The sequence below is a fragment of the Acomys minous genome (assembly GCF_964271855.1).
Source record: "Acomys minous genome assembly, chromosome: 7".
NCBI lineage: Eukaryota > Metazoa > Chordata > Mammalia > Rodentia > Muridae > Acomys > Acomys minous.
In genome coordinates, this window is record NC_140488.1 from 54,552,155 (window position 1) to 54,572,209 (window position 20,055).

The 20,055-nt window shown below is 33.1% G+C and overlaps 1 protein-coding gene across 3 annotated transcripts in view; it reads right to left on the reverse strand.

Moving 5' to 3' along the window:
* The window catches only part of DIAPH2 (diaphanous related formin 2), a 696,864-nt gene that overhangs the window by 353,494 nt on the left and 323,315 nt on the right, over positions 1-20,055 (reverse strand). For all 3 annotated transcript variants that reach the window (XM_084790930.1, XM_084790929.1, XM_084790928.1), the window contains one exon: positions 13,585-13,824. In XM_084790930.1, coding sequence (XP_084647056.1) covers positions 13,585-13,824 — 240 coding nt within the window. The remainder of the gene's footprint in view (positions 1-13,584; positions 13,825-20,055) is intronic.

The window sequence follows — 20,055 nt, forward strand, 5'->3', positions numbered from 1 at the left end:
ATTAAAGAAATCTTTGGTGACCTTCAAGTATTATTTCAGAATTGTGCCAAGGACATAAAATTAAATGGAATGGATAGCCAGGAAGAAGAGATAATATGTAAGGATAATTTATTCAAAATATTGACGGTGGATAATAACTGGATAATAGAGGGGGCAGTAGAGCCAGCAGCTGGAAAATGGTGAGGCTAGTGGCAAAAGTTATTATAATTACCATTCTGAATAAGTTCAGCATAATTAGGCCTGAGGAGAATAGGAATTGGAAGAAATAAAAATAGGAAATCAAGAATTCATGGGTGATAGGCTAGGGATACAGCTCAATGGGAGTCTTGCACAGCCCTGGGTTCAGTTTTCAGTACTTTTTAAAAAGAGGAAAATAATTCATGGGCACTGACTACATTATTAAACAGAGATCCCTTGATCAACAGCATTGGCCTGATCTGCAAGGTTGTTAGAAATTCACACCAACTAAATCAGAAACTCAAGAGTATGTCTTGCTCTACCAGGAAATGTGTGTGTATGTGAGAGAGAGAGGGGGGTGGCGAACCTCCATGCAATTCTAATGTATTCCAAAGTTTGAGAGGCACAATGACAAATAAAATTTCCAGGTCAAGAGATACTCAGGCAATTATCTACAGTTTATCTACAAAATCTTACAACTTTTAAAATAATGGCTTATATGTTTGATATGTTTTCAAAGCTTGGTGTCAATTTAAAAGTAGAGAATTAGCTAGCAATTTGTCGCTTCTAAAGGATAGATCGGCTCTAACTTTTCTTGTTTACTTCATATAAAATGACACTGATCTGTATCATAATTTACCACTTACTAGTCCAAGAGCACAACAAGCAAACAGACAGTGTGGGCTGTGCTGTGAAGGCTTCAGATACATTGCTCATAAGTCTTATAAACCATCCCCCATTTTTTCCGTAAAGCTACATTAAAATCATACTCATGCAGCACTATTGATTCAGCCGTACTGTGCTTAAGTGTAACGTTGAACTAGATAGCCTTGCAGATTATTCACGCCCTCTTAGCCAACTTTGATTAGTAAGCAAATTCTCATTGGCTAATCTCAACTGTCACTCAGACATTTTCTCAGAAAGTTTAAATCCAAGAATGAAAATTTAAGTGGTGGACACGTGGGCTTCAATGCTGGCTTCAAAAATAACTGTGCCGCTACTACATTTCTCAGGTGTACATTTCAGGGATATTATACTTGCTTCAAGGATTCTAGTGCTTTAACTTTTAGGTATTACAGAATATACTGTACTTACAGAAAAGGCAACCACACTGTGTCTATATAAAGCTAATGAGAATGAAATGATGAAGCACTGTCCATGATGCAGGCATATGCTGATATGGTGTTATCAGAGTCAGCATCCCAATTTTAGGTGGAAAGTAAATTGTGAGAATGTGTTGTACAGGAACAAAACAGTAGATTTTGAGCATCTGCCCCAAAGCAATCTTACACCTCAACTATAGAGTGTTACAGAGAAAATACTCAGCTAACTTCATGAGAATTGTCTTGCACAAATGGCTGTAGAGTGTATAGTGATCATAGACAAAAACTGAATTACACATAAAGAATAAAAGTAATGCAGTGGTAAAGCCATAAAAATAATTTCTAGTGAAACATATCTGTATGTATTTAAGGAGGTCTAACATGGAAGTGGTGTTAAAACTAAACGTGAGACACAGTGCCATGCCAATAAACTACATTTGAAAGAGACCCTTTTAGACCTCTTTTTCTCAGTATATTTATACAAATGCCTACAATGAACTCAGTGAACTTAACAGGTCCTGTATTAACAAACAGTTGTCCACTCCATGTGTGTGAAGGGAATGGTCCTCACATACCAATAGGACCCAATATGTACCTATACTGGGTTGATTAACCCTTAAACGAAATGATACTTTATTGTGGAGACTGGATCTGGCTGAGTCCTTGTATTGGAACTATTTAATCTATCACTGTGATCAGATAATTCAACTTTACTTCTTTTAGTAAAATGCTCCCTAATTATGACTTCTCTTCCTCTATTATATTTATATATTCATGGAACAGTTAATATTTAAGCAATCATGAATGCTCGAGTGCATATATCAAAACAACTACTACTGCTTGCCAGTCTTGATACAGCACATGAATTCTAATGTTAGTTTCCTTTATTAAAAAAAAAAAGTTCTGTGCTCTCTGCCAATGGTTGTTTACGAATTATTGCTTTCTTCAACACCACCACACATTGCAATAACATTGAGAAAGATAATGTACTTTTAAGGATTGCAATTACCATAAAGACATTAGCTCTGCAGCTACAACCAGGCAGGTCTAACACATGCTTTCCTGGCTTTATTTCGGAATCTGTCACCAAAACTCGTTTTTTAAGGTGTTACATGACCACATTTGACACTAATTCAGCCAAATGTAATTTATGCTGTAAAAGATGTCCTAATTCTTTATGTAGGCTTGATTATTCCTTTTTTAGCCTTGATTTCTGTATTATAATGGTACTTCCAACATAAAGTGAACAGATGATATCAATTGTATAAAAAGTCATGCAATTTAAGAGCTTTACACTTGTTAACTTAATTTATGGTAGCAATCTGTGAAAGCAGAGCTTAAACTTGAAACCATGACAACATTAAATGTAATAAGGATTCATCTCAATTGCCACCTTCAGGCCCAGGAGGGCATTTGTGCTGTTAGTTTCTCAGAGAAGACAAATTCTGCTCTCCTACACTTGCTGCTCTACCTCTCAGGGTTTTCCTTGTAGTTTTACTTATTCAAGGAGAGTGAGTTACAAATGCTTTAGCCAGGACCAGTGGCAAATCAGCAGCCACTTATGCTCATTTAGGAAAGGCCACAATGAATTAATGAAACATGTTTGTACTTTACAAACAAAATCATGTCTGTTATTTGTATGTCCTCTTAGCTAATGAGCCTACCAAATTCTTCTGAGAAGTTGTAAGAAAATCAAATTATTTTAAATTGGTACAAAAATAGTCCATAAACATAAGCATCTCTTCCATGTAAGGTAGCTCCTTCAATAAGTTTTGGTTTATGCAAATAAAAAACCAGTCAACTTTCATTGTAATGAGCATTTTACTTAAACTCCTTTATATGAAGTTTGAGAGAAAAAGAAATAATTTCTTTGTTTTGTTTTTAAACTAAAATCCTCATAGTTTCTTGCTATGAGAAGCAGAGATGGGTTTTTGTGCCTGATTAGTGAAATGGGGGTTTTACTAATAGTTTAAACATTAAATAGTTTTAGTTATAGAATCATATTATTATTTTCAATAGACAGTGCTAAATTTCATGGAGCTATTTTAAAAATTAATTTTTATTTAACAGGAGGAGGAGAAAGAAGAGGATAAAGGGAAGTGAATATATGATACACTTGGTCTTAAATATGTTATTATAAAACTCATGATTGTTAATTATGAAACTCCTAACAGATGTTAATGAAAATGACCAAATACCATGTGCAGAAGGTATATAGTAACATGAAACTCAATTTTAAATATTGTAACAGAAAAAGAAATGTCTAAGGAGAGATGGCTCCGTGGTTAAGAGCACCTGCTTCTCTTACAAAAGGACCTGTGCTCACTGTGTTCAATTCCAAGCATCTACATGGTGGCTCACTGCTATTTTTAATTTCAGCTCTAGGAGTTCCAAAGCCATCTTCTGACTTCATGTGTGCTACATGTAGCACACCCCTTAACAAACAGGCAAAATATTCATAAACATTAAAATAAAAATAATTTTAAAAATCTGGGCGGTGCATGCCTGTAATCCCAGCACTCTGGGAGGCAGAGACAGGGGGGAGTGTTATGAGTTCAAGGGCAGCCTGGTTTACAAAGCACATCAAAGACAGACAAGACTACACAGAGAAACCCTGTCACAATAAAACAAAACAATAATTTTAAAAGAGACTTGTATTCAGAGATCTCACAATGTAGAGAAAGAAACCAAAAGAATGGAGAAAAAGAGAAAAAAAATCCATTAAGGATTTGTGTTTGCCTTCATGACAGAAATCAGGAAAAATCATATTTTAAAGAAAGGAGCAAGTCCATATTCTGTAAAGGACCCCTTTCCTTTGCACTGAAGTGCAACAGTTTTATAGTATGCGATGTCATCTCACCAAGTGTTTTATTGCCTAGTAGTTAGTTAGCCAGCATTTATGGGCAATATAATTTATTTTTCATGTGTGTTGCCATATCAAGTCCATTCCCCTTATAGCCCTTCCTCTATAAATCTTTCCTTCTCTCTGATTTTAGTATTATAATGTTCTATATGTACCAGCTATTTCATATAAAAAACCACAAAATAGGAAATATATTTGTTTTTCTTATTTCCTTCAAAAATTTAGCATTGGACTCCACAGAGAATAAAGGTTCATTAAATGTACTTGTAGTTGCCAGCATGGAAAGGGTATTTAAATTATTATAAATAACTCCTAAAGTCCCTAAAATTATCACAGACCTTTATGCTAGTAAAAACCGCCACTTTACAATTTTCCTTCCAGAGTCATTGGCTCTCCTTCTTAAAATTGTGCAATGCATTCACCAGGAAGGCTTCATTTGACTGGAAAACCAGCTTGTAACATGAGTGGCCAAATTCAGTCACAGTAGCCATGTTTTATTTGGACAACAGTTTCACACAGGGTTTAAATCTCCTTTGAACAGAGCTTTTATAGAATAAAAAGTCATTTGTTTTCAAACTTACTAATTATATTCACTAAATGCTGCTCATGTTGTCAACTTTCTCCCACTGTGAGAATTACAAAATCAGTCATAAGATTAAACTCCGAAAATGACTACAGTAATTCACAGAATACTAAGCCAGCTGGGTTCATTTAAATCGTCTATGGAAATAGTCTTCATGGTGAACCAAGTAAAACCTACATACAGCTATGCCCAGAAATCTCCACTTCTTGTCTGTTCTGGTGGCGAAAATATTTATAACCACATTGAATAAATGAGATAACAATCAAGAAATATCCTTAAAATTTTTCAATGTAATAAAGAATTTAATTTCATTTAGCTATACAGTTCTACCCAACAGTTGTCAGTATTACTGTTTAGTCACAATGGTTTCACAAGTATGTTACGAAACAATATTAACTGAGTTTTTTTTTTTTTTTGAGATAAATATTTTCTGATAAAAGAAAAGGACCTAGAGTCTAGATAGGGGGTAGAAGGTTTTCAATAAAGAAAACATGCCAAGAATAAAAGATGACTTTTAAACAGTCAGCATTGACAAGGAATACCAATCAAGTCTGCATTCACAAACCACTCTTCTCGAAAGAATTTCATAAACTGAAGACTTGAGGATTTAATGAAGTTTTCACACAACTATAGTGTTGTAAATGTGCTAATCTAAGAAGATGTAACCAAATTCTGAGAAAACAAACAAGTGTTACATTTAAAGTATTAGCATATTCATTTACACCAATGAATATAAATTAATATTTCAATTTTGAAAATAGTCTTTAAATTAGTTCACAAGGACTGTGCTTTAGACTCTAAAGTTTAGAGAAATGAAGGAGGAAGAACTAAGCTGTGAGCTGTGGTTTTTGTCTTTCAAAGTTCAATTTTACAAAAAAAATCCTCTAAGAGGCATATTCCTTCATAACTACAACAGTTTGAAGAAGTACATAAACAAAACTGCTATATTTGGCTTGCTGAAAATTAATCTCACAGCTAGTCTCTGCATACATTTCTCACACTGACCTATTTAGAAAAAAAGTGATTTTAAAAGTTGTTCTGAGAGAAAGAATTTTGCAAGATGATTTTTTTCATTTTTCTTCTGTATCAAATGACTTTATTAGAGTACTATTTAATGTATAAAGCATATTACTATATATATTTAAAGGAAATTAGTCATTTTCTATACTGGTGATTGAATTCAGAAACAAACATTAGGTAAGCATCTGTCAAGCAAACATAACACCAATTATGCTATGATCTCGTTCTTTCTCTTTCTCTTTCTCTTTCTGTCTCTCTGTCTCCCTCTCCTCCCCTCTCTCTCTCCAACTCTCCTTCCATTTTCTCTCTCCCTTCCTCTCCATTTCCTCTCCTCCATTAACTACCACTCACTGTTTTGTGAGACAAGGTCTCTCTCTGTAGGTCAGGCTGTAACTCACTATTTAGCACAGGCTAGCTTAAAAATCCTGGGCAAGCCCATTGCCTCAGCCTCTCATGTGTTGACAGGATTAAAGGTATGAAATATCGTACTCAGCATATTTTTTTTTTTTGCTTTTGCTTTTGCTTTTATGGTAAAGTCTTCTTAAATTGTAGCTCAGGCAGTTCTTAAACCTGCTATATTCTTTCCTCAGCCTCAAAAGTAGCTAGGATATAGGCCTCTGCTGCCAGGCCTGCCCCATTTCAATTACTGGACTACAGAGAATAAGACACATCAATAGATAACTATAATTTTTCAAAAATGTGTGACCATTTAGAAGCAGCTGAGGTTATCACTTCAGAAATCATTCATAAACTCAGAGGTAAAAACTCCTTTCATCAAGTTTCTTTCTACTTTAGGAATTAATCTTCATAGCAGCATTTTATTTGGTAATGAAAGCAAGTATTCTACATCTCTGAAATGGGAAAAGATCATTTATTTTCACGGAAGTATATTTCTTTCAAAGCACATGCTACTTTACTCACAGGTTTAAAAAAATCATGATTCCACAATCACTTATTTCTAACATATATAGGACAATAACTTTTTTCACATTAAAAAATTTTTTACATATGCATATTTATTATTACACATATATACAATAAACTACCTATAGCAAGAAGAACCATGACATAACCAGGAATTATATAAATGTTACATTCTTAGTGTTTTGGCTATTTGTATTTGACAGCATTGAGGAAAACATCTTTCCTATCTTGGTGCATCTAAAATTCTGAATGTAAATCAATCTCCATCACATCTTGTTATTATCAACTTAAAACATATATATAGACCTAAAAACATCTTAATCACTAAACAACTATGCTTCATTGTATAACTAAGCTACCTGGTCTTCAACTCCATCAGAGACTTGAGAAAGAATAAACTTGATTACCTGAGTATGCTGGGAGTGCAGCTTAGTAGCTTCCCAAATGAGAAGATGGCAGAGACAGTTTGCTACCTCAGCAGTCACCCATAACTCTCTATAACATTGGAGCATCATCTTCAGCCTCTGGCACAATATATTTCACAGACATATTTGTGAGGCAGGAACTATTGAGGACTTGCTTACCCTGTCTTGGCAGAGTTTGGCTGTCAACTCTGCTTGCGTCTAAACTTGCCCTATTTTAGGCAGAATTCTGTCTGTGGTAGAAACAAAGATATTTTACCCAGTGGCTTGTTTGCCACATTTAAAACCATTTATATAAGGAGTTTCATTGATGCTCATCATCCTCTTTGAGTTAGGCTGAGTGTTCCCAGGAGTTAACCTGTCTCATTGTCAGTGAATCTTTAAAATAATAAAAATATTTTAAATCCTATATTCTGCATGTCTCTAAGGTTTTTGAACACCTTATCTAACTATCCTATGTTATCTTCCTATAGAATCATATCTATCTGCCACACTTAAGTGATAAAAATAGACTAGTAATTAACACGAACATGTTTTAATCTACTAACATTTAATTTGTATAACTTATTTCTCTTAAACAACTTGCTATAGCACTTTCAATGCATTGGAAGTAAACCTTGTGTTATAATTGAGTTATATGGGTACAATAACTCATATATATATATATATATATATATATATATATATATATATATAATGTGTGTATGAATATAATCTTACACTTGAATTCTATACTACTGTATCTACAATTAATCTTATTTTTCATCTATATACAAAATTCTATACCAGTGAATGAAAAGCAACATTGTGACTGACAATTGAGCCAGTAAGTTGAATAGATTCACTAATGTATTTTGTGTTCTATCTTCCCTATACTTTTCTATATTCCCACTTCTTTCTTTTCAACCCGTCTCCAAATGTAATAAGGGAAAGAGAGACATCACTGAATCTAACCTTGTTTTCTGTTTAGTTAAGATCAATAATAACTTGTAACCAACTCCCATTGATAGTAACCCTCTATATCTCAAGAAAGCAACAAAAAAACCTACTCAACCCCCCTTCAAGGAAATGGGGTATCATTCTCTTAATGTTTCCTCAGGCTGATTTAGGATGAATAATACCTTTGTAAGGGCCCAACTAAAATTGGGGGAATGGTTAAATAAGCTAGGAATAGTATTTGTGTTCCAGATTGTAAATATTGAGAAATTCCAGGCTTAATTTTTGGCTATTGTGAAGGGTGTAGTTTCCCTAACTTCTTTCTCAGCCTCTTTGTCACTTGTATACAGGAGGGTTACTGATTTTTTTGACTTGATTTTGTATCCAGCCACTTTGCTGAAGGTGTTTATCACCTGTATGAGTTCCTTGATAGAATTTTTGCTGTCCCTTATGTATACTATCATATCATCTGCGAATAATGATAATTTGACTTCTTCTTCTCTGATTTGTATCCGAAGTGGACTTCATTTTCATTTTGATTTTAAATAATACGAAGGTCATTAGAGATGAGGGATTCCTATTGGATTTATGAGATGGTAAACAAGTATCTTGATTAATGAAAAAATAAGATGAGTGAAACAATCTTTTGTTATTAGTAAACATCAGGGTGCACAAGTCCATATGTACAGCTTCACAGTATGTGCTTTAAGATATACAATTAGTAACATTATGGGAATTAAGCAACTTTAGTAAGAGTGCTTTCAATTAAAAAACAAAATTTAACTTAATATTCGCTTTCTGTTAATTTCAAAGCTTATAGGTTTATTGGCTTAAGTGATATTAATATTTCCTATTTTATAATTTCAAATTTTGGTATGTTGATTTATATAAAAATATGTAGGAAACAAAACTCATGACAGTTTTAATAGCCACGTCAAGAATATCACCTCTAACACAATAAGGACAGCAGTACAACATTATTCTTTTGATCAACAATATTTATTGGTTCTCAAAGATGAGAGTCCAATGAAGAAAAATAATAAAACACAGTCGGTATAATTAAAAGTCAAACATTTCATACGTTGAACAATGGCAACTATTTAAAACTGTCACTGATATCCTGTACTTGTGTCTTTCTGTGTGCTTAGTTATTTCAAATGTCTAATTCAGTGAATGGTACTGATTCAATGTGGTATAATAAAATGCAGACAGACCCTTCAACTGAAATGTTTATGTCCAGTGGTCATGAATTATGAATAAATTGTATGGTAGGTCATTATATGCTGACATTTTAAACATGACGTGCCATGAATGAATTCCCTTGCATTTGCTGTAGCACTGAATCTTATATCACTGATTATTAACAAAAGATTTGAAAACACGTTGCTACAAAGCATTCCAATGGAAGGAAAGTTGAATGACTCATGGGAAGACAGAATCTGGAAGGACAATCTAACGTTTCATCATATTCTATACGTGGTCAAAAGTCTATTCTTTTCATAGGATTTATTTTACACAGCCAATTATAAGTCTATATCATTTATTTCTCAGCAAGCTGCCAAACAAACTTCCCTCAAACTCAAGTAATGATAAACATTGATAACAAAAATCGCTTTTCAATGAGGCGAAGATGTCAGAGATAATACTGAAAATACAGCAGTCAGCTGAAAAATGTTTGAGTCCACTGTCATCAAATGATCACTTACAAGCCATTACTCTGCAAGTAGATTCTCACTTTTAAACTACAAAAAATATTTTCTACCATAAGAATAGGGTCATTATTATGAAAAACAAGTCATTTAAAAAGAAAGCTAAATATTTATGTTAAAAATTAACAAAAGCCCTGTTTGAAGCCAATGGGTTTATGTTCACTCAAGCATAATTGAGAGTTTTTATGCAACAGATATTGAGGATATAATGTAGAATAAAGAACCGATATGAATTCCAAGAATTCAGAGTCAAGACAGAAACAAACAAACAAACAAACAAACAAAGTAAGATGAAGTTTCCATGTGAGGACATGTTAGAACATCACAAGAAAGTCACCATCTGTAGCCCAATGGTTTCATCAAAAAACAAACAAACAAACAAAAAAAACATGCAACATCTCAGTCTTTGAAATATCAGCTTGGAAAATATGAAAAAACAATTTTCTTTTATTTAAACTTCCCAATATGTGGTATTTTCTCACGGTTTCTGAACTATCTAATACATTGGCCCAAGTATTCCCCTTGTTGAGCATTAGGTTTTTATCTTTTTTGGTTGTATGTTTTATGATCATTTTATGATAAAATTCTAACATTTATGATATAATTCAGTGTTTTGAATAAAAATAATTAGACATTGTGAACATTTAGAAGAATTTACATATTACTTAGTTAGCTTGTGTTTTCCCTTAGATTTTCTTCTGGACCATTTACAAATTTTACTCCCATAGGCAGTGGGTATATTCTCTAGAGATATACTTAATGTTAAGCAATCTTCCATTTCACAATGCAATTAAACCCATTTTATATACCATCTTATACCTTCTATGAAGATGAATTTTATATATATATATATATGTGTGTGTGTGTGTGTGTGTGTGTGTGTGTGTGTGTGTGTGTACATATCTATATATACATACAAATATATGTGTGTGTTTGTCCATTACATGCAGAGGCCAAATTAGTTTGTCAGATATCCTGGAAATGGAGGTACAAAAGTTGTGAGCCACTATGTGGGTGCAGGGCATCAATGGACGGTCCTATGGTAGAATAGCTAGTATTCTAAACCACTGAGCAATCTCTAAAGCCCAACTGATCCTTTAAAAGGTCAACTCCTTTAGCTTTTTTCCGTTTTCTGGTTGAGTAATCTCAGATCTTTCTAACAAATTTCACTTTTCTCTTGAATTACATAGTCACTTTTGATTGTAAGTTACCAACTGTATCCAAAATGCTCACACAGGGAATGCTTCGTATTTTTTAACATTTGTTTACATTGTATATTATATATGTTATTATTCACTGAAAAACTAATAAATGTTTCAGAAGTGCAGCATTGGAGGTATTTAGAATTTCTTTGGCTAACAGAGAAGTACAGACCAAGATTGCACTGTAAGTTAGCTTCATTCAATGGTTCTCATCCTTCCTAATGCTGTGACCCTTTAATACAGTTTTTCATGTTGTGCTGAGCTTAAACCATAAAATTATTTTCATTGCTACTTCATAATTGTAATTTTGCTACTGTAATGAATCATAATGTAAACATCTGTGTTTTCCAACTGTTTTAGGTGACCCCTGTGAATGGGTCATTTGAACCCCAAAGGGGTCACTGCACGTAGGTTGCGAATCACCAATTTAAATCATTTTGCTTATAGTAAAGTACACTGGTTTGGTGTTTCACAAGTGATAATTCACTACTGATACCAAGAAAGCATTTTATAGTCATTGTTTCCTTTTAGGGTACTTGGCATTTTGGTTAACTCATTTGCTTGCCCTTTCTTCTAAATATAGCAGCCAATTGTGAGCACACAAATATTCTATATTATGCATTGAAACGCATCTGAGAAGTTCTGATTACTTACATCATGCCTCTTTTTTGGAAGACAGATATTTTAATGTTTCATAGGTTCTTTTAAAAAGCAACAGATGATAATTTAAAACTCAAATAAAAGGATTTATCATTAGAAAAAATAGGTGGGAAACAGTATCACTTTTTATGTATGAGTATTTTTCATAAGGAATTCCCTCTGTAATTTGCTAAAGATAAAAATCATCCAAGTGGCTTTTTATAAGAGAAATTTAGCAGCAATTATAGCTAATCATGTACCAGTGGTTACTTAATTCCATCTTTAAAAGATTGACGTTCTAAGCCAACTACTTCTATGCACTTCAGTAATTTTGTATCATATTAGACATTTACATCTGCTCAAAATCCTTTGTATTCCAGGAAATCTTTGTATTCCTAAACCTTCTGGAAATATCATGCATGGATATGTTAATTCTCCTTATTAATGATATGTATTTCCCAGAACATAAAAATCAAACTGGGTGGTGGGATATTGTAAAACCTTTACCTCTTTTTCTTTTTGAACACCTATTACTACATGATAGTATTTCCCCACGACAATTTTTATTTTATTTTATTTGAAGTTGGCAAAAATCTTCATGCTCAATCCTTTGAGCGTACCTCTAGTGATAGATGTCAGATCAGTGCTATATGGAAAAATTTTTATTAGACAGGTAGATGACAGGAAGAATGCTCTCTCTCAAAAATATAAGACCTATGTATAAAATCTATGAGATTAATATAACCTTTTGTTCTTGTATATAAATGAGTTGTTCATTCTTGCTTCAAGATAATTATTTTACATAATAAATTTGAATAAGGTAAATTTAAGGCAGTTTAAAAGTGACATAGTTGTTCAAATGAGAATGTTTACATAAGATATTTATATAAGTTAAATGTAAACTATATATAATATGATATAAATCTATACAATATAAATTTATAACATCTTATTTAATATACATATTTTAATAATCATAAACCAAAAGTTAAAATTCACAACTATACATAGAGAATGTATTCAAACTAACGAGGATCTTAGGAAGTCCTATAATGCAATGAATAGCTCCATAATAGTTTTTCCTTGTAAATAAAGAAAAAAATTTTCCTTATTTATTGCAACTATTATTTTACATGGTGTTATCTAATGAACTGACATTTCCCATAAGAAGAAATAAAAACTTATTATTATAAAAATCTGGCATTTCAAATTATCTAGTCTATTTTGTTTTTATCTTTTTTATAACTCTCCAAGAAATATCAGGAATAAAGAGGTAGTCAAAACTCCATTATATAACACACATATATGTATATGTCATATATGCATACTATTCCTTCTACTTATATGTATTACAATTATCACAATCAAATTGTTTTTATACATATTAAAATGATAGTTTGTGGATTTGCAACTTTTATAGGTCAATGCATGAGGAATAAAGAAGTCTATATTTATTTGGGATTTTTGTTAAAATATATGTCCAGAAGTAGCCAAACGCCTGCAGTTTTCAGATATGAGGTGAATAAACAGTGAAAGCAAGAAAAGATGTCAAAGAAAGATTACTTCTCTCCAGATACATTTTCATCTCAAGCTTCCCCAAAGGACTTCACCTAAGAATCTGTTCGGTTGTCTGTCTTTAAATAAAAATTCCTGTCTTTTTTCCTCACATAAGTTAGTTCATCAAATACTTTTCGGAGACATAAAATAAGTAAAAAGTAGGTGAAATTTAAGTTAAATCTATTTGATATTGACAAATTTTGTATGGTCTCTAATCTCCAGTAAGATTTAACGAGAAATACATCAGTAAAAAGACTTTATATACTTTTGAATTTTATTCCAATAAGATATAAAAATATTTATTTTACTCAAGATATAGTTTTTTAATGCTATCCACTTCACTCCGACTACATATCATTTGGAACTAATAAATTATTTCATTTAGATAACCTTAGCTCACATACAAAAAAATTAATATTATAAATTAACACTATAAAATGATGCCTTACCTTACACAGGAAGTTGATCTTAAAACCCAAGGACTGGGCATTCCTTGAGCCTGAGTTCATGTAGTTTCCAACCAGAAGGACCAACTCTAGAAGTCTGTTAAAGCTTTCACTTTTCTTCAGTTCTTCACATGCAAGTGTTACTGCTATGATGCTTGGTTTGATGTTGTTTACATGTTCTTCAAAGGTGAGCTTGAAAAGGATGCTTGTGAGACGAGCGCGTAACATTTTCACTGTGCTCATCTGTAAGATAAGGCATCTCTGAGAACATCTATTTAAAATTATCTTTCATTTCTTCATTGTAGATAATTTCATAGACAACACTGCAAGTACATACAGACAGCCAATTCTCTCTGAGATTTAAGATATACTATCTTTGTTTCAAGTTTTCAAAGGAGGGCTGGAGAAATGGCTCAGAATTTAAGAGCACTGGCTGCTCTTCCAAAGGTCCCGAGTTCAATTCCCAGCACCCACATGGTGGCTCACAACCATCTATAATGAGATCTGGCGTCCTCTTCTGGTGTGCAAGTGTACATACAGACAAGATCACTGTATAAATAGTAAATAAATCTTTAAAAAAGTTTTTTAAGGAAAATTTAGGTAAAGGTTTAAAAATCAGAAGCATTCAGATTTGGTAAAAAAAAGAAAAAGAAGCATGATTATGAACTAAATAAAATATAGCTGAGGGTGAATCATTTCAACATGCAAAACTTTTGGTCACACGTAACATACAAATGGGCAAAATGTGTCCCTCAGATGATGTAGGAAAGCACATATACATTAAAATGAGTTGTTAAGTGCCTAACTTGCAATAGACAAAGGGTGTGCACACTGGCCAAAATTGTAACTAACTTTTCCTAAGAAATTATCTATCAGTACAGTGTTGTAATCAGAGGATTAGAACCAATCATTTACTATTTTTGAGTTTATAATTTCTATTCATGGAATGTGTTGAATATTTAAATGTCCTAAAGATTTTCACCTGCATGTCAGATGTCAGTGTTATACATTATTCAAAAATTTACTGTTGCTTTTATTCAAAACAGTTCAATTTTAATTTTAATTATTTTATGTCAGAGTGTTGATGCACATTCCAAATTCTCTTTTGTATATCACCAATAATAAATACTTTGAGGTTTGAATTTCCTTTAGCTCAAAATTATTTAGTTAGTGTTCATTTACCAAATGAAATTAGCAAAGGGGATAGACAGCTATTAGACCCACAGTAGCATTTCATGTGCACACAAGGAAAAAAATTATTAAACATGATAATTATACTTAATTTTTCACATATAGCTTAATCTTCTTAAATACAAATGCTGAGTACAGACCAACACTAACATATCTACAAACACAATTATATTCACTGAAAACATTAACAGAAGTCTTTTTGTTTTAAACATGCCTTCACTTTGTAATCATTTCTGGTCTTCAACGTTTGATCCTTCTATCTGAGCCTTCTAGGTGCATGTGCCGTCACACCTGGTAGCCAGAGTTTAAACCACTTAGTGCCCTTTTGTTGTACCTTCTGTAATGTTCCATGTGCTTTGACTTGCAGTACTTGTTCTCCAGCTGTTGCCATTATTTTGGAAAGTTGTGGAAACTTTAGACGTATGACTGAGCTCAGGGAAGTGAATCACTGGGCGAAGGATCTTGAATGTGTACAACTATAACACATTTTGCTTACAGGCCTACTGTGTTGTGAATGGCCTTTGCCAGATATACCCAACAGCACTAACTTATCTGCTTTGCCATGCCTTCTCCTTCCATGGTGGGCTAAAATCGGAAAACCTAAGCCACAATAAACCTTGCCTCCCTTAAATCAGTTCTGTCGGATATTTTGTCACATTTATGATAAATATAAATATTATAACTTCAAAAGTTACACATGAATTACTGAGTAAATTATAATGGCTATAATAATGAAGCAACCAACTTGTCTGGCTCTCTTTTGACATTAACTTGCCGAATAAGTATGGGTGTCTACCACTATATGAATTTTAACCTTCTATAAATTCTGTTTTCATGCATTTTCCAGGCAGATGCATGAAAGAATGAAGAGGATATTGTCCTCTTGTAGTATTTGCACAGCTCTCATCCCTTTGGACTATTTTGTTTAAATCACACAAATTGTTATCATGTGTTTTACCCCTTTTTAAACGTTATCTGCTCTTGCACCCTAGTCAAATGGATGATATCATCTACATTCAGAGTGGGCTGTCAGCTCCTAGTCTTCTTCTCTCTGTTCAATTGGGATAGGTAGAGATCCTAGAGGATCTATTCACCGAGGTGCCAGAACCAATAAGGAGTAGAAACTGTAGTTAGATATGCTTGAGCTTTCAGTCTTGCTTAAGTGCTAATAACACATATGTGGATTTATATTTTATTCTTTCTTCACTCTGTATTTCAATTCTTAACCTACGAACTCAGAGAACGAATTCGATTTTGTTCACTTTTTAATACTGCCTACAACAGAAGTATAGCCAACTAGTATATTTTAGTAAGAATAGTGCTAGCAATTCCAGCAGTTAACACTTATTGAGGATTTTCTGTCAGACAGTTTTCTGCCTGAATGATTTAATTCTCAAATACATCCTAGGAAAAGTCTACTGTTATTACACTGGAACTATCTATGTGTGCTAGTTTGAATGAGAAATATCCCCACAGGCTGAGGCATTTAACACTTGGTCCCCCATTGGTAAAGCTGTTTGGGGAGGTTTATGAAGTGTGCTTTGCTTAAAGAAGACCATCACTGGGGGCAGACTTCATGTGTTTATAGTCTCTCTTCACTTCCTTTTCACTCTCTCTAATCTATAATTGTTGGTATGTGGGTGTATTCTCTACTGGCTCTCTCTGTCATCATGGACTTTTATCTTTGTAGAGTCTTAAGTCAAAATAAACGCATTTTTCCCATAAGTTGCCTTTATTCATGGAGTGTTATCATAGCATACATATCATCACACTACACTGTCCCTTTAGTATTTTTGGAAGCTGGGACTGTGATTGATTAAATGATGATTAATAGGGAAACTGTCAATAAGGTATAAAAATTTTCCAAGAAACACATGATGATGTATAAGTTTGATAATAGAAATAGAAAGAAAAAGGTATGAGAGAAGTTAAACAATGGTTTCAAGGCTTTAGTTTTGTTATTCTAGCAATGTTGGCATTAATGGTAGTTTAAAGAGAAGCTGAAGAAATTGCTCAGTAGTTAAAAGAACTTACTGTTCTTCCAAGAGTCGCAAGTTCCATTCTAAGTACACAGGGCAAGTGGATCACAACATCTAAAACTTTAGCTATAGGGTATCTGTTGTCTCTTTTCTACATTCATATGTCCCAACACATAGACAGCCAGACACATACATATAATTAAAAATAAAATAACATTATAAACTTGAATTAGGCATTGCTGTGGTATTGGTTAGTGTTGGGATGTTCATTGTTTTCAAGGGTTGTGGGGAAATGAATGTACTTCTTTGGATCTCTTGTGATCTATACACTAGTAAGGTAATCAAGGACTAAGACAGCAGAGGCAGATAGGGTACAGTTTAGCAGCAATGCCAATCAAACAATTTTCTGTGTGAAAATTGTCTGCCTAATTTTCAGATCTTCACTTTCCATATGTGGAAATTAAGGAATATTGTGATTTTTTTCTAAGTTGTAGGACTATAATGAAGAGATTATAGAGAAAGTGAAGTCATTCTCAGATACTAGTTGCAAGTATGAACATATTAAAATATATTGTTAGCTAAAATTGTCAATATAATTGAAGTGAATTTAGTTGGTAATTTTGCTGTGTGGCAACACTGCATATTTTTTTTACTAACAAAGACAACATGAGCTTCTGATTATTAAGATTCTCAAAATTAGAATACTAGTCCAATTATTACCATTGGTCATACAATACTACACAGCAGCAATATTTGCCCACATTTTAACATGTTCATTTACTGATCATATTTATCATTTACACTATATATGTGTGTTTATATATTACACTTGATTATGTCACCAATATACTAATTAAATGCCCTGATTTATCTAAAGCATCTAAAATTTCACCTCTAAATCCTCTAGCTGATGATAAAAAATAATCCCTTTAGGACTGGGGAATAATATGATATGACAATAATATTTGATAAAGTTTTAATATAGAATTGAATTTGATAACTATATGAATAAATGTGATTGGAGACAAAATAATTGAGAAGGCCAGTATGTGGAAGAGAGTGGAGAAAAGAGTCAAATGTACCTTCATAAGCACCTAGTACAGCGTCTTGCACATACTAGATACTTAAATATTTGCTGACTCATATTAAGACCCCCTAGGAAAACAATAGCTGTTGTTAATGTAACCTTTATTTATCCTTAGAAATTCTTAGCAAGAAGTATACATGGTCATTAACATGTCTGCTAAACATGAGGAAAAGTCTTTTTGAATCCACAATTAAGCAATGTAGTCAATGAAGAATGTGGCTCATTATCCACTGAGTAGACTGAAAATATTGTGCTCCTATTATCTATTTTTCATTCATACTATATATTTACTAGCACACAGGTTATAACTGGAACTTCATTTTTTTTAAATTAACTAATATATTTATTTATATATTCACTTTACCTCCTGACTGTAACTCTCTCCGTCATCTCCTCCCATCTCACCCTTCCTCCCTCTCTCTTCCCCTATCACTCCTCCCCTACTTCTCAGTAAAAGGGATCCTCCACCCACCCACCCACCCACCCAGCAAATGAAGTCACATCAGGACTTAGCACTTCCTCTTCTCCTGTGGCCTGGTAGGGCAGCCCCACCAGTGGGAAGTGATAAATGTATTCTTTAAAAAGTAAAGAGATTATAGAGAAAGTTAAGTCATTTTCACATATCTCTAACCATCAATTACTAATGACTTAAAAAAAAACACATCAGCAGGATTGTTTCACTCTTAAGTTTGAACTTTTACAGTCAGACCAGTATATATTGATAGACAGAAACTGAACTGTCATCAGAGGGTTTTGCTGTGTAAAGGAATAACATAGATAGTCATGCTTAGAAATAATAGGAAGCACTGAGATATGTCCCCAGCCACATATACATCTATTAAAAGGCACATGTCTCATAAAGTTACTTGAGTGTTTCTAAGGGATATAAGTAAATAAAGCAGAAACTCCACTAAAATGTATGTCTTGTTTATTGTTGGTGTCCCTTGCATCAATTTAGTTGACTAGCATCCTTTGTTTTATAATTCATTCCTTGAAGTGCTGTAGGATGCTGACCACAGTGTTGTATTATGTAGGGGATTTATTTGTGTTGCAAGTTACTTGTCTATCAAATCACATCAAGTGGCTCTCATTTCTTCAACCAATATGCACTATATTAAAAAGAAAAGTACATTGACAGCTTTAGTGAGAGGACTACAAGTGGGTTATTTCCCCAAAGAGCTAGTCACAGTTTCATTTATATAATTTGAAGTGTATATACTTTATAACCATAAAGTTGGTTAATATAGATACAATACAGAAAATACCGTAAGAATGCACAGAGAAAGCCAAGAAGAAGCAGTGGTAACAATTATGCATGAATGAGGAGAAGGGCATATAACCATTAGGGTTTTCACATCACCTTTTATTAATGCCCATCATATGTGAATACAACTGAAACTTTAGTCCCTTAAAAATAGTAGAATTGATCCCAATTATTACATGGCTATTAAGAGATAGTCATTAGGAGGCATTATCCATTGAATTTACAAAATGTTTATTTTATTTTAGTATCAAAAGAGAATGAATTCAATCATATTCAAGGATAGATTTTTTTTTCTTGCTAGCTTGGCAGTAAGATTCAGAGGCAATGCCTGACAAAACTCAGTTTGGATAGAGATGAAGCAGATACATTTGGGATTTTCTATTAAATGAATAATTTTCTTATCTTCTAATACACAGTAACTTCTTCAAGGGCAGAGACTCTTCTATTCATTGTTTTACTTCCTACACTAAATCCAGTACCTGTACGAAATAATCAACACAAGAATTCCTGGTATATGTAGAAAAAGGAAAATGTTTGCACATTAGCTGTCATGAGAGATGAGAGCAGTAGTTAATCTGTGGATTGAAGATTCAAAAAATAGTGTTGAAAACTGACTGTACATCAGAAAACTAATGATGTGCTGATAGAGAATATTTCCCCAAAGATACTGATATGTGCAAATTATGCATTGAGAAACATCTACTCATTTTTAGTATGGAACAGAACAACATAACAATGTCTGCCCCAAAAGACACTGTACCCTCGGCAGAATCACACTGAGAAGTTGAATAAGAATTACAAAATATTCTTGTCAAAACACCTACTTGAGGCCACAAATGACTATTACCACAGAGCTGTGCTATTCTATTAGAAAATTAGAGACTTTTGGAAATAAGTAAGATGGTACATTTTTGATATTTTAGAAATTAAAAAAGTATCAATTACATATTGAA